The sequence below is a fragment of the Colobus angolensis genome, unplaced genomic scaffold (genome assembly GCF_000951035.1).
Source record: "Colobus angolensis palliatus isolate OR3802 unplaced genomic scaffold, Cang.pa_1.0 Scaffold99, whole genome shotgun sequence".
In the NCBI taxonomy this organism is placed as follows: Eukaryota; Metazoa; Chordata; class Mammalia; order Primates; family Cercopithecidae; genus Colobus; species Colobus angolensis.
In genome coordinates, this window is record NW_012123931.1 from 573,166 (window position 1) to 588,881 (window position 15,716).

General features: G+C 40.3%; 1 protein-coding gene across 1 annotated transcript in view; it reads right to left on the minus strand.

Moving 5' to 3' along the window:
* ETFA (electron-transfer-flavoprotein, alpha polypeptide) overlaps positions 1 to 15,716 on the minus strand; it is a 101,807-nt gene that overhangs the window by 7,719 nt on the left and 78,372 nt on the right. Inside the window, exons 9-10 of the mRNA XM_011932820.1 lie at positions 7,405 to 7,470; positions 2,817 to 2,897 (exon numbers count right to left, since the gene is read on the minus strand). Of these exons, the coding sequence (XP_011788210.1) occupies positions 2,817 to 2,897; positions 7,405 to 7,470 (147 nt within the window). The remainder of the gene's footprint in view (positions 1 to 2,816; positions 2,898 to 7,404; positions 7,471 to 15,716) is intronic.

Sequence of the window (15,716 nt, forward strand, 5' to 3'; positions counted from 1 at the left end):
TCAGCCTCCCGAGTAGCTGGGACTACAGGCGCCCGCCACCTCGCCCGGCTAGTTTTTTGTATTTTTTTAGTAGAGATGGGGTTTCACTGTGTTAGTCAGGATGGTCTCGATCTCCTGACCTCGTGATCCACCCGTCTCGGCCTCCCAAAGTGCTGGCATTACAGGCGTGAGCCACCGCACCTGGCCTATTTTTATTTTTTTGAGACAGATTCTTGCTCTGTTGCCCAGGCTGGAGTCCAGTGGCACCATCTTGGCTCACTGCAACCTTTGCCTCCCAGGCTCAAGTGATTCTTGCGCCCTAGCCTCTCGAGTAGCTGGGATTACAAGCATGTATCACCATGCTTGGCTAATTTGTTTTTCACATTTTTAGTAGAGACAGGGTTTCACCATCTTGCCCAGGCTGGTCTCAAACTCCTGAGCTCAGGTGATCCGCCCACCTCAGCCTCCCAAAGTGCTGGGATTGCAGGTGTGAGCCACCGCTCCTGGCCATGTACTTCAGAACTTCTAAGCTGTATGAGATAGTCATTGCCTGAATACAATTTTAGCTAAAAGCAAATAAACACAGTATCTTTGTCTGAAGTCTCTCTCTAGTCCAAAGCGGGCTTCCTAAAATACAAAAGGAGCCTGAGAACCTGAAACTGGAAGTCAGCTGACTAGATGATTTTTAAGGCCTCGTTCCACTTCACTGTCTTAGGACTCTTTCTCACTGAGATACCTCTGTGTCCACACACACACACACACACACACACACACACACACACACACACACATATTCTCATGCCAAACCTGGGAGCTGCCCTTAATGCAGGACCACAATGTGTGTGACCCCATTCCATCAACAATGACTACAAAGAAGCTCCTGCCCTAAGGCAGGTGTCCACTGGAAGAACACTGAAAATTTCCAACTGCTTAACAGTTTATCTTATCATGAAAGCTGCCATGTGAGTTTTAACACACAGTACACAGGCAGATAGAAGAATGTAACTTAAACAAAATTACTTATAAGTTTATTAAAATATTCTCTTGAGGAAAAAAGGCAACTACACTAGACATCTACTTGCAAACATGGATGAGGTTCAGAAAGTATTTAATTTTGCTTTTAAATAAAAAAAATATTTACCCCTCTACTCATACCAATAGTAAGGAACTAAATTCTTACTACTTGAACAAAGTTATCATTATACAGAGCAAAAAAAAAAATTCTTTTTCATATCAGCTCCCCTTCCCACTGGAACATCTTAGTGGGAAAATGACTGACCTTACTGTTTGTTCTTACACACTTGGGCCAGGCAACACGAGCAGATGACCTACCTGAACCACAAATACCAGATACAGAGCTTCAGGGTTACTGAAGAGGGGTAATGTTTTTCCCAAGACAAGATCTAAGCTCTACGGCAGGGGCCTTCTGAGGGGAAGTATGCCCAACACTGAGCCAGAGCAAGAGCCCCATCCTAGTCTTTGCATGCAGTCTGAGCCATCACGGAGTAATTGGCTCAAGGGTCCTATTTCCATCCTTCACTGAGCATGAACATATACTTCAAAATACAAATGTGCTCTCCAAGCACTCTCACTAGTTCCTCTAGATCACGTGCAGTGCTGGTGAAGTCACGGAAATAGGCCAATCCTCTTGCTGAGGGGACCACCTGTAGCTCTGTTCTCAGGCTACACCCTCTCCATGAGGCCTATAGCCCCTCGCTGTGGTTCTACGTGAGGGGTTCCTCACCCCAGCAAACCCACTTCTCCTAGGGTTGAATTATATTTTCAGTGTCAATTCCTGCATGAGTGATTTCTGCATAAGATAACCTAGAAACGTGTAGGCAGACCCAGGGAAAAGAAGAGACTAGGTCATGACCTTTAAATGTGGCCAAATGAGTATCAAGTGCTCATCATCTGTAATTCACTAATTAATATCATGAAAGTAATTTTTCTCATGGGAAGGTCAAATATGGAGGTGACGGCAAGAGAGAAGGAACACTCAAAAGTGGAGTGTGAGGAGTGGGAAATAAGTGCTCTCCCTACACTCATCAGCTAAGGAAGGCCATTAACCCACAAACACAGCAAGCAGAGCATTCTTATTGAGTCAGATAAGCTGGATATGAGTACCTACTCTCCCCTGAAAAGCTCTAGCATTCTTGGCAAATTCCTGAATAAGGGGGTTTGATGTTAATTTCTTTAGGGTACTTGCCAAATATGATTCTAGGTTATAAATTACTTGAATCACTTTACATTGTGCATTAACTTAGCACATGAGATGCCAAAAACCATGTGAGTATTTTTTTTTTTTTTTGAGACAGAGTCTCACTCTGTCACCCAGGCTGGAGTGCAGTGGCACAATCTATGCTCACTGGGTTTACGCCATTCTCCTGCCTCAGCCTCCCGAGTAGCTGGGACTACAGGTGCCCGTCACCACGCTCTGGCTAAATTTTTGTATTTTTTTAGTAGAGATGGGGTTTCACCGTGTTAGCCAGGATGGTCTCGATCTCCTGACCTCGTGATCCGCCTGCCTTGGCCTCCCAAAGTGCTGGGATTACATGTGTGAGCCACGGCGCCCGACCGCCATGTGGATATTTTAAAGACAATTTGGACTCTTTCTTAAAAGCAAAGTTATAATGCTCTATATAAACAACACATATCTAATCTTAGAGCAACTTAACCTTTAAGTAGGTCAAAATTGTGTACATATATTAACAGTATATATACAAACATAGACACACAAACACATGATGTTTTCTTTTAATAGCTTCATCCCTGACCAATTCTAAGAGTTTCTCGGATGACAATCTAGATAATAGCAATTTCTCTCAAGGCCAGCTTACCTTAAATAAATCTGCAACTATTCCATAATCTGCCACTTGAAAAATTGGAGCTTCTGGGTCTTTATTAATAGCCACAATTGTCTGTGAAATAAAAACAAAGAGTTTTGACTTTTACCAAGAAGACATTCCACACAGACTGACAGTTCCATTTTAACTTCCCTTACAATATATTAACATTCTTAAAATGTCTAAAAATAAGATTTGATGCATCTGTGTCAATATTGTAAATTTATTAGAAATTTCCGGGTTGGAATGTAATAAAATTCTCTCTTACCCACAACTAGCCCATCTCAGTACTAAAGAGTTTAAAATCATTTTTTTTTTAAAGTTCTTCTTTTGACTTACCAAAAAAAAACTGATTTTAGGTGAAAAAGTAATAAATCTATACCCAAATCCACAGCCTTTGTAGTGCAAACTATTTTGTCCTTCATTTATTATTTAAAAATTATTATTCTGGAGGACAGGCACAGTGGCTCACGCCTGTAATCCCAGCACTTTGGGAGGCCAAGATGGGCGAATCACCTGAGGTCAGGAGTTCGAAACTAGCCTGGCCAACATGGTAAAACTCGTCTCTACTAAAAATACAAACATTAGCCAGGCATGGTGGCGTGTGCCTGTAATCCCAACTGCTTGGGAGACCGAGGCAGGAGACTTGTTTGAACCCGGGAGGCAGAGGTTGCAGTGAGCAGAGATCGTGCCACTGCACTCCAGCAGCGAGACTCTGTCTCAACAAAAATAAAAATAAATAAAGTTATTCTGGGATATTCTAACAATATGAAAGTTAAACTATCTTGTCAGCCTGTTACTAAGGGACGTTAAACAGCTTTAAGTCCTTATGTACATAGCAAATAGATTAATAAAACAAGCAAATTACTTATATCTCTTATAAAAGCTATCAAACATTTCTCTTATTTGCTATAAAAATATTCTTAAATGCAGGCCAGGCGTGGTAACTCATACCTATAATTCCAGCACTTTGGGAGGTGGAGGCGGGAGGATAAGACTGTGGACTAAAAATAATTCAAATCTCTAGAAGTAAAATTAAGTTTCTGCCTACCTGGCATTGTATGTTGTGAAAACAGCTGGTATTAAAAAACACGTTAAGTATTTTGATGTAGCCTGACTCAAAATACAGGCTACATGATATCCAACATCTGTGTATTTCCCTTAGAGGGGTTCCTCAGAGAGATGTGTAGAATATGCCAGAATGTCTAAGATTGGAACATGGTTATATAGTCCAGGTAACTGCTAATCCAGAGAAACATGCTACACACATTAAGATGCATGGTCAGAGACAATAAACAAGTTTCAAACATGAGCCTCAAATTCAAAGGCACAAGAACAAATATTTTGAATAGCAGATGTTGATTTGCATTGACGTGTTTGTCTTTTGGGAATGTGTAACCTGCTTCACAGCGATAAGCAGAGATTTGTTTAGTTATTGATGGTAAATTATTCTCCTAGAGGCCACTTAGACATCTGGGAATTTAATCATCCATAAGCTTTTTTCATTGTACTATATAACAATTGTTATTATCATTATTACTTTGAGACAGAGTCTCATTGTGTTGCTCAGGCTGGAGTGCAGTTGTATAATCAGCTCACAGAAGCCTTGATCTCCTGGGGTCAAGTGATCCTCCCACCTCAACCTCCTGAGTAGCTGGGACCACAGGAGTGTACCACCATGCTCAGATAATTCTTTTATTTTTTGGAGAGATGGGGTTCTCAGTATGTTGCCTAGGCCAGTCTCCAACTCCTGGGGTCAAATGATCCTCCTGCCTTGGCCTCCCAAAGTGCTGGAATGACAGTGAGCCACCATGCCTGCCTTAAAAAGTTACTTTTAGAGAGAGAGCATATAACTGTGGGCAAGGAACCACTACAGTATTTAACAAAAAAGATGTGGGCTGGTTATTGTTCTTCGGATTATTAAAATAATATTTCTAAATAATCAATTGTAAAGAACTATGATAAAGTCTTGCTTGTATCCAAAGCTCTCTCAATAGCTCCTCGCAAGCTCAAGTTCTTCCTTCTTACAGAGCTTTGAAATGCATAGATTGTATTCAACCATATTATTATTATTACTTTTTTTCTTTTTTTTTTTTTAAACGGAGTCCTGCTCTGTCGCCCAGGCTGGAGTGCAGTGGCGCAATCTCGGCTCACTGCAAGCTCCGCCTCCGGGGTTCATACCATTCTTCTGCTTCAGCCTCCCGAGTAGCTGGGACTACAGGTGCCCGCCACCACGCCCAGCTAATTTTTTGTATTTTTAGTAGAAACGGGGTTTCACCATGTTAGCCAGGATGGTCTCAATCTCCTGACCTCAGGTGATCTGCCCACCTCGGCCTCCCAAAGTGCTGGGATTACAGGTGTGAGCCACCGCACGTGGCCTCAACCATATTACTATATATTAGTTCAGAAATTGCTTTCATTAGATTCATTTGATTTAACAATCAAATCTTGAATTCCTTCAACTAAACCAGGATTCTAATTAAAACTGCAGCTTGTAGGGAATGCAACTGTCAGATTTAAACCATTCTAATATCCCATTTTATAACTTAAAACTAATACAACTAAAGACTATCTCCTATGCAGATAATGGGGTTATGACAACAGAGGACGACACAGACAACAGGACGAGACAGTGACAACAAGGGGTCTGCCTTTTTCATTTAAGCACTCCCAGCTTCTAGTATAAGGAACGATCTTAATAAACATTTGTTGACTAGTTGGAGATACAGTCTTGGCTGACCCCCAACACCAGTCTCCTTACTTCAACTGTTCCCTATTTGCTCTGACGTACATTACCTAGTGTCTTTCCCACAATCCAGCCCTGTTGGCGTGGTGTGAGAATTTTCACTGGTATCTTCTTGACAGGCAGAATCTTTTATTTTTAGAGAAGCAGAATTCTAGCTATGTCCAAATTGGTCTGGCTAAAAATATACTTTAAGGCTACTGGTGCTGGAGTTTCTTTCTTTTTATTTATTTTTCTTAATGCAGCAATCACATTTTCCCCATTGGCACTGCTGTTTTCATAGCTCAGTAAAGAAACCTACCATCCAACTGTAAAATCTGACTGGTTTTGGGCCAGTTCATTTAGAAGCTACAAAGAGGTAGTGCATGCATTTCAAGTTAGAAGAAGTTAAGCCTGTTAAAAGTTTTATTATCTTTTATATCAAGCTTCCATCTGAATGGATAAATGCAGGAATGTCAGAGGCATCTCTGACTTCATGAAAGACAAGTTCATAATTCAAACCATACATTATTATGCATGAATTAATGTGTCATATTCTGAAATATATGTTCAGAGTCATTACACAGGACTTCCAGAGTAGTCCAAGTAGCAAGTTAAAATCAAGTGTTTCCTGGCCGGGCACAGTGGCTAACGCCTGTAATCCCAGCACTTTGGGAGGCTGAAGTGGGTGGATCACGAGGTCAGGGGATTGAAACCATCCTGGCTAACACGGTGAAACCCTGTCTCTACCAAAAATACAAAAAATTTAGCCAGGCGTGGTGGTGGGCGCCTGTAGTCCCAGCTACTTGGGAGGCTGAGGCAGGAGAATGGCATGAACCCAGGAGGCAGAGCTAGCAGTGAGCCAAGATCAGGCCACTGCACTCCAGCCTGGGCGACTTCAGCCTGGGCAACACAGCAAGACTCCATGTCAAAAAAAAAAAAGGGCAATAAGTAGAGGAAGGAAACACTTGACTTTTTTTTTTTTTTTGAGACGGAGTCTCACTCTGTTGCCCAGGCTGGAGTGCAGTGGTGCAATCTCGGCTCACTACAAGCTCTGCCTCCTGGGTTCACGCCATTCTCCTGCCTCAGCCTCCCGAGTAGCTGGGACTACAGGTGCCCGCCACCACACCTGGCTAATTTTTTTTTTTTTTTGCATTTTTAGTAGAGACGGGGTTTCACCATGTTAGCCAAGATGGTCTTGATCTCCTGACCTCATGATCTGCCCACCTCGGTCTCCCAAAGTGCTAGGATTACAGGCATGAGCTACCACGCCCGTCCCCATACTTACTGCACTTTTGATAATTACTGAGATACTGAGATATTAAGATGGCCTGATGCTCCAACCCAAAATGTGTTGGTTATACTTTGATAACAACCCAAGAAGAGGGCCCTGCTGATATATGAGATTGTGACAGTTAGAGGACCAAAGTGAAGCAGACAGAGAGAATCACGGATCATAAACCTCAAAAATAAGTTAGACGTTCAGAACCTCATCAAATTGTTTAAGCCTCACATTTTCTATCCACAGATTGTCATAGCTGAAGGGCACCTTAGTGATCGTCATTCAATACCTACATTTAGTAGACAAAGAAACTGAGTTTGCAGACAGCACTCATCATGCATTAAGTTAGCAGTGGAGCTAATAACTCAGGTTCAGGCCTCTTTCCATGACACAGCACTGCCTCTGTGACCAATAATTTTTAAGGCAGTGAACGGTAGCTTTTATTTCTTTTGGTTCCCAGATCTATATTAGTGTGAATGGCTAGACTACATGCACTGTAACGACATGGAAACATACAAGGTAAGCCAAATCCCAAAATGTGGAAACGTTTTCTTTTAGCATCACTGATGTACAATTACCTTGCTGTCTTTCATCCCAGCTAAATGTTGGATGGCTCCAGATATTCCAACAGCAATATAAAGTTCCTGAAATAAAAGAGGTCATGTTATTAATACATATTTATATTATATAATACTTTCCAAAGTGTTTGCTATTAGCAGTTTCTTAGGCAAAAGATATGTTAAATAAAACAGAGGCAAAATGTATTGCTTAAATTATGCTTTCCTTTTTCTCTGATCTCCTTAACCTACAGTTCTCTTTTTCCTGTGAATTTCTATAGCAGTGGTGGTATAATAACTATGTGGATAATGAGGATTACTGAACATTTACTATGTGCCAGACACAGTGTTAAGCATTTTACATCAAGTATCTCAATCTCACAATTACCTGTGAGGTAGCATTTTTCATCTGTGGCACTCACTTGAAAATCACTGCACAACTCATACATGCTGTACATACCCATTAACAATTAACAACATACACACATTGTATATTAACATATAAACACATATACTCAAATATATTAAAATAAATTTGGACTTAGTTGTTTGGCTTAGTTGTTTGCCTTATCACAAAAGGGTATTTGTTAAAATGGTAATAAGGACGTGTTTACTAAACTTTATATTTAGAAAAACCAGAAATACAAATCACTATCAAGAGATTTTAAACACACACACACACACGTTCTCTCTGAATAAAAAAATAACAAACTTCTCAAAGGCATGAGCTGAACCTTTGTGTTTCCAGAGCCTAACAAAAAGGCCTCCATACCACAGTTTTTCGGTAAATGTTGATGATATTTGTACCTCTTCCTGCCCCTCTGCCCTCAATAATTACAAAGGGAATGACTGACACTGTTCTGTCTCCTTATCTAAAATTTTTATAGTACCTATGTTTGAAAATAAAAACACTCTTCCATTATGAAAATTTTTTTTTTTTTTGAGGCGGAGTCTCGCTCTGCCACCCGGGCTGGAGTGCAGTGGCCAGATCTCAGCTCACTGCAAGCTCCGCCTCCCAGGTTCCCGCCATTCTCCTGCCTCAGCCTCCCGAGTAGCTGGGACTACAGGCGCCCGCCACGTCGCCCAGCTAGTTTTTTGTATTTTTTAGTAGAGACGGAGTTTCACTGTGTTCGCCAGGATAGTCTCGATCTCCTGACCTCGTGATCCGCCCGTCTCGGCCTCCCAAAGTGCTGGGATTACAGGCTTGAGCCACCGCGCCTGGCCCCCCATTATGAAAATTTTTAAGCACTTTAATAAGTGCTTAATTAGAAGAGCTTACCTGCTTCATTTTGTTTACCAGGTATAATTAAAGCTTCAATTGAAAACCTTTTCCCACACAAAAAATGAACAAACAAGTCCTGGCCTGGGTAGGAGGTATAACTAACATGTAACCAGACTAACACTAAGGTTTTGTCACAACTGACAGTAAAGTCTCTCCTCGATATGAATAATATGTGGAAGGCACTGAAGGTGGTTCTGTTATACTTAGTTTTCTTATAGAGCAGATACTGCAAAAGCCAATGACAGTGTCAAGGTGGTCCCACCTTGTTTTCTGCACTGCTTATGATCTCATTTAACAATTGCTCAATCCAAAATAAGAGAGCATTTCAACTAGGATCTGGAAATAATGTTATTGCCTCCAAATGTTATGATTTTTCATAGCACCTAAGTGTATATGACCACATACAAGTCAATTCAGGGCCTCACTTTTTCCAGTTGTAAACAGAAGAGGTACAGCTCCAGCACTGGTGCTTGTAAAGAAAGCTCCCCAGGATACCCTGATGTATAGCCAGAGCTGGAGAACCACTATAATAGGTAATCCCTCAGCTCTTTGGCAGCCTGAATCTTAGAACTGTCCAGCCCCCTGCAGTACTCCCTAGGCCTGATCTTTACAAGCATAAAGTGTCCAACTGCTCCTAGAGCAGCACCATGTAACCTGGAAAAGGAACCAATCTAGTCCCCAAAGTGAGTTAATTATCTAAAAATGAGATGAGCTTGTTTTTTTAATCAACTTGTTCTATAGTTACCAAAAGCCTGAAGACAAGAATAATTTGGGGTAATAAGACTGTGTCTTAGGGTGGGGAGGAATGCTGCAGAAAGTATGGATGAGGATTAAAAAGCAATTGCATGCTCTGTGATTCTACCTTGAATGCATCCAGTGTGTCAACTGTGATCCTACACAATGCAATAAGGCCCTGACATCATACAGTCTCTCACACATGGACACTAGCATAAGTAGTAAACTTCTTCTACTACTTTCTATTTAAGATTTACAAGTAATTCAATAGTTTTTTTTTTTTTTTTTTTGAGACAGAGTCTCACTCTGTCACCCAGGCTGGAGTGCAATGGTATAGTCTTGGCTCACTGCAACCTCCACCTCCTAGGTTCAAGCGATTCTCCCACCTCAGCCTCCCAAGCAGCTGGGACTACAGGTATATGCCACCCCACCTGGCTGATTTTTGTATTTTTAGTAGAGACGGGTTTTCACTATGTTGGCCAGGCTGGTCTCGAACTCCTGACCTTGTGATCCGCCCACCTCAGCTTCCCAAAGTGCTGGGATTACCAGCATGAGCCACCGCGCCCAGCCTTCGATAGATAATTTTAAGGTCACCTCAGTTTATTCTGACTAGCATTTCATTCATGAAGGGACATTTGTTAAATTGTTAATCAAAATATACTAACGTTCATATTCAGAAAAACCCAGCAAACAAATTCTAATATAAAGATTTTTAAAGCAAGCTATTTAGCTAGATACCATTCTTCTAGGTATATTCTCAAAGTAAGCACTGGAAAAGACCAATCGTCCTGTAAATGAGTCTCTCTGTCATACACGTCTACAGTAAATTCAAGTCTTAAAAGCTCCATGTGCATTATAAAATGCTAATGAAAATGTTGATTCACTCTGGCAGTAAACATAAATATAATACAAATGAAAATTACTTAAAACCCACTGTGTCCCCAAAAATGAACTCCATTGACTTTACCTGTAAATGTCACTAAGGAAATAAGAGATTCTGGGCCAAAACACGCTGAAGACAGGTGCTCCAGGGCCATTTCTACCTTTCTGATCACAATAAATGGTCCAAATGGATCCACATGACCAACAGGGCTTTATTTTACTGTCTTGCAAACATGGTCCTCTGAATAAATGTAACAGCACTGAGACTATAACCCAGAACAAGTCCAGGGATTTTGGCTGCTGCTCTGAGGCTGATAGCTCTCTCAGGCAGGAAGAGAAGCTTTTTTCCTTCTTTTTAAAAAACATCTACAGGCAATTAGACTAATATCTTAGTCTAATTCCTCATGGTTCAGAAAGCATTTTTGTATTTCAATAATAATAATAACTAGTATATACGAAACTCTCTACAGATGCTAATTTATGGGGCACATCAGATACTGCTTCACAACATAACAAGACAATCCCTTCCCTGAGGCACTTTCCTTCTAAATCAGATAGTAAGATAATTTGGAGAGAAAGTGAGAGATGTTGCCAGAGAGTACAGCAATTAAGGGTTATACAAGGTGTGGCAGGGGATGGAGGGGATTAAAGGAACGAACAGAAACAGAAAGAAGGAGGGATAGTCCTAAAGACAGGCCTCGTGGCTTTAGAATCTAGAAGAGTGAGAATTTAGAAGAGAAAGGATCAACCCAGGTGGCTGATAGTCTGGGTTGATCACTCTGTGATGCCAAGAACAGGGACTGTGCGGAGAAGTAAAGCCACAGGATGGGAAGAGGACCAGAGCTTATTCTGAAATATAGAGAAAGGATAGCAGTTAACCTTAACACAAACAATGACTGGCAGAAAAAACCCACAAATACCTCTTCCTTTGCCAAAACCTATAGAGTCACTCAAAGAACTCAGGGGCTGAGGTCCAAACTAGTTACAGTGGGCTAAGATAGAAAGGGCAGCAGGACTGAGAAACTGCTGCATCTGATGCGGTTTAACAGGTTTACCGTATCACTGTGGTTAAGAACCTAGGTTCTTGTAGCCTCATTGCCTCCATTCAGATCCCAGTTCTGCCATCTGATAGCTACATGACCATGGGCCATTCATTTAACCTCTCTATGCCTCAGATTGCTCATCCAAAACACTGGAATTATAAGAACTCCTGCTTTATAGGGTTACTGTTGAGGCTCCAGTCCTTAGCATAGTATCAGATTTCCCAAGACACACTAATGTGTCACTCAGGGGTTGAGGTTTGTTCAAATATTTGTTTTCTCAGCCCACTAGGTGGCCAGGTGGGCTCCTGGGGATAGTCTCAGGACTACCATGTACAGCTGAGCAGGCTGCACACTGAATAAATCAGAAGGAGGGCACCACTCATAACAGTCACTATAGCCCTGCATTTTTATTACAGTAACTTTCCAACAGATGGCAGTAAAGTAACTTGAGACAGGAGTACTTAAAAAAGAGTTGTGTGGACTAGAAGTACTGGGTGGCCAGAATCCCGTGGTACAAATTATAACTGTCTAAGTGTACCATAACAGGAAAGAGTTGAGCAGCACTGGGTAACTGATTTTACTGTTGTTGATATTCTTACTGTATCTTACAGGTAATATAAAGATGACTAATTCTCTGTGTCCTGTCCTCAAGAAGCTCACAGTCTAACAATTACAGGCTATGGCAAGGTCACAAAAATCTGTAATCCAATAAAGGAAAATGGAAAAGAGGTGTGATAGAGCTACAGTCCCTCATCAGCTGCTCACTTTCCTACCTGCCACTGAGAAATGGAAAAGCCATTAGGAGCAGAAAGCAGATTAGGGGACAGTATAACCCTAACCCTAACTCTAACCCTAACCTTCTGCCAAACAGGGGCCCACTTTTGCCATCGATCCCCATCTGTTCCTGCTCCCTTAGTCCTTCAGACAAAAAAAGCTTTTAAAGCAGATTTAATGGTCCTGGCTTAATGATAAAACTGCATGTCTGAGAATTAGAGGGATGATTGGAATGAAATCTTCAGACTTTTATAGAAATTTGACCAACCTGTGGATTCAACATGGCTAGTGTTCTCTGGTGGATGATTGGGTTTTTGGCTGCTTTCTTCATAAAGTAAGTATATACGAACATCATTCCTGCTTTACCCAAAACACGTGCCCAAACCTGGAATTCTAAGATGTATTATCTGAGCTCTGCTTTTCCAGAATTTCGTGTAGAAGCTAAGGGGAAAACTGTCCTCTGTTACACTGCATTTTCGCTCATCACTGTTAAGCCCCAAACAGAGTTATTCGATATATCTATACTTATATATCTTGTAAGCTATATATTTAATGTTAAATTTTCTAGTGACCACATTAAAGTAAAAAGAAACAGGTAAAATTAATTTTAATAATGTAATCTCAGGTCAGACTAACTATATCTTAAGTACCCAATAATCACATGTGGCTTAGTGGTTATCATGTGTGCAGCACAAATCCAAAATAATCATAGAACAAACTAAAGAGCCTTCTTGTAAACTCCACTAGGGAACTGTGGACCATGGTCTGGCAACACATCTAAAGATAGAATGGCATTGTCTTATGTGTTTGTGTTGCTTCTATTGGCTCAGAACAAGACCATTTACAGGTTCTTTTATGCTCAATGAGAACGTGAACCAAAAAGAAAAGTCAGCAGTGTGGCAGAGCTGAAGACTAGCATTAGAGGCAGCAAGATTAAACAAGAGAGTAGCCAATATAGAGAGTCACAAATAGATGACAAAAATCTATCAAATTTCAGGTGGTGTGGCCCATTATAGGAAAACCAAAAGCGGATTAAAACTACTGGTTTAATATGATGAGTTTATACTCTGAAAAAGCAACTCTCTATCACATTTTGTTCTCCAGTAACTTATATTTATTTCTTAAAACTCTAGATAGACCTGAAAAATATTTCCTCAAAAACTCACAATTCTAAGAAAGATGTAAAAAGTATCTAAATTATGTGAGTCAAAAAAATTAAAATGGAAATTTAAAAATACATGGAAAAAAACACCAAAAAAGGGAGGGTATATCAGAACATGTGGGATGCAGCTAGAGTGGTATTTAGAAAGAGTGACTGATTGATTTTGAGACGGAGTCTCACTCTGCTGCCCAGGCTGGAGTGCAGTGGCACGATCTCGGCTCACTGCAACCTCCACCCTCCTGGATTCAATTTTTGTGCCTTAGCCTCCCGAGTAGCTGGGATTACAGGAACGTGCCACCTCGCCTGGCTAATTTTTGTATTTTTAGTAGAGATGGGGTTTTGCCATGTTGGCCAGGCTGGTCTCAAACTCATGACCTCAGGTGATCCACCCACCTCGGCCTCCCAAAGTGCTGGGATTACAGGCATGAGCCACTATGCCTGGCCATTACTTAGAAAGATTTATAACCTCAAATGCATATTAGAAAACAAGGATGATGGAAAATTAGTAAGCTCAGATCTCAACTCAAGAAAGTTGAAAATGAGAAGGTAAAATAAACCACTACATTATTCGATTGTTACAGTTAAATAAGTAAGAGCTGAGTTCAGATCCTGACTCTCCCACTTACTAATCTGCATTCTTGAGCAAGTTATTCAATCTCTCAAAGGCTCAATTGCTGTTATGTGTAAAATAGAGACAAATACCTGCAGCTAATAGGATTGTTGTGATGATGAAAACGAGATGCACATAAAGTACTCAAAATATTTGTATAATGCTATTATTTCTAAAATTATCACCAAATCTCTAAACTAGAAGGCATTTTTAATGTTATAGTTCTAAACAGAAAAGGAGATAGCCAACTGTCATAAATTTCACTTTAAAATGGTAACTATTACTATCTATATACCTATAGTCAAGAAAGTTGTTACTAACTTGATACAATTCTTCCAGGGGAGTGTACTGGGGAAAATTTTCTTTGATAGCTGTTAGTTTCTTGTTAGAATTTAGTACTGACCATAAAGTTAGAATTTCTGCCCAGCTTCCTAGTCAGTGCTTGCCTAGGAAGTTGGGGTGATTTCTTTCCAGATTTCTAACACAATCTTTGTGCAAGGATACTATCCCAGATGCAGGTACTAAGACATATCAAGTTGATCATACTAAAAATGTAATACACATGAAGTTGAAATTATGTGAGTTTATGATATAAACTCATAAATTCATGTTTTTCTGGAATTGGAACAGTATTCTGCCTGCAGCAACTTCAGATCTGCTTTAAGCAAAGTAGAATGGAGAGATTTACACATTTACTTTTTGTTTATATGAAATATGAATATGAGTAGGGTGGTTAAATCTGGAGCATTCAGAGCACAAATACCATGTCAATATTGTTCCCTCTCTTAAAAAATCAGGTTTTAAACTTCTTTTCTGCCAAAAGTGTTCCTTTCTAGATAGAGGTAGGGAAGGAACATGAAAAATTACATTTCTTTAAATAAATAAAAATTTATTCACATCATGTAAGTGGTTCTATCTAGAGTTCAGAGATCCAACGTTATGTGTGCTCAAAAAAACAATACCCCTAAGACTTCCTCAACCAGGACAAGAGTTTTACAGTGTGGCAAGTGCTTTCTTAACCTTCTTTTCTCAGTACACTACACAGCCATAACCTTAAACAGCAACTGTTATAGCTAAAACGTAATACATATATACATATATATAACAAATGCCAGGTTAGGAGTTAAATGAATTTATCATAGCAAATAATGAATGTGTCTTTGGGAAGTAGATTAATCAAAGTATATTTTCTAATTATTGGAACCTCCTATGCATTAATATTGCTATATTTCATCCTGCTGCTCACTTAAAAGGCCAAACTATTTCCTTTGTTTGCCAAATCCTGTTTAAGTCTCTTCGCTTTTTGGAAGAGGCCCCAAAATTCAAAGCACAACTATCTGTGGCTCTTTTCTCAAACAGCTCTCTGCCTGTATTATGAAATTATCAGGTAGGATTCTGGCTAAACTGAGTTTCAAAGAAGGGAAGATTTTACCCATACTCTTGGTTTAAAGCTCAAATCATATCCCATCCATCAGACAATTCCCCTGTACTAAGATTAGCTCCTGTTTTATTAGAATTCAAGACAGCACACTAGTCATCACAGCTACATGTACTGTCTATGTTACACCAGTAACTATGCTGTACTTTATACACATGACCTCACTTAACTGTAACAACTCTATAGGGTAGAAATGATTCCTATTTTATAGAAGAGAAGGCAGAGGCTCAGGCAGGCTTGCTGAGTTGTCCAAAAGTATACACACCTAGTAAAAGGCAGGTTCTCCCTCCCCAGCTTTACTGAGGTATATCTGACATATAAAAATTATGTATATTGGCCGGGCGCGGTGGCTCAAGCCTGTAATCCCAGCACTTTGGGAGGCCGAGACGGGCGGATCACGAGGTCAG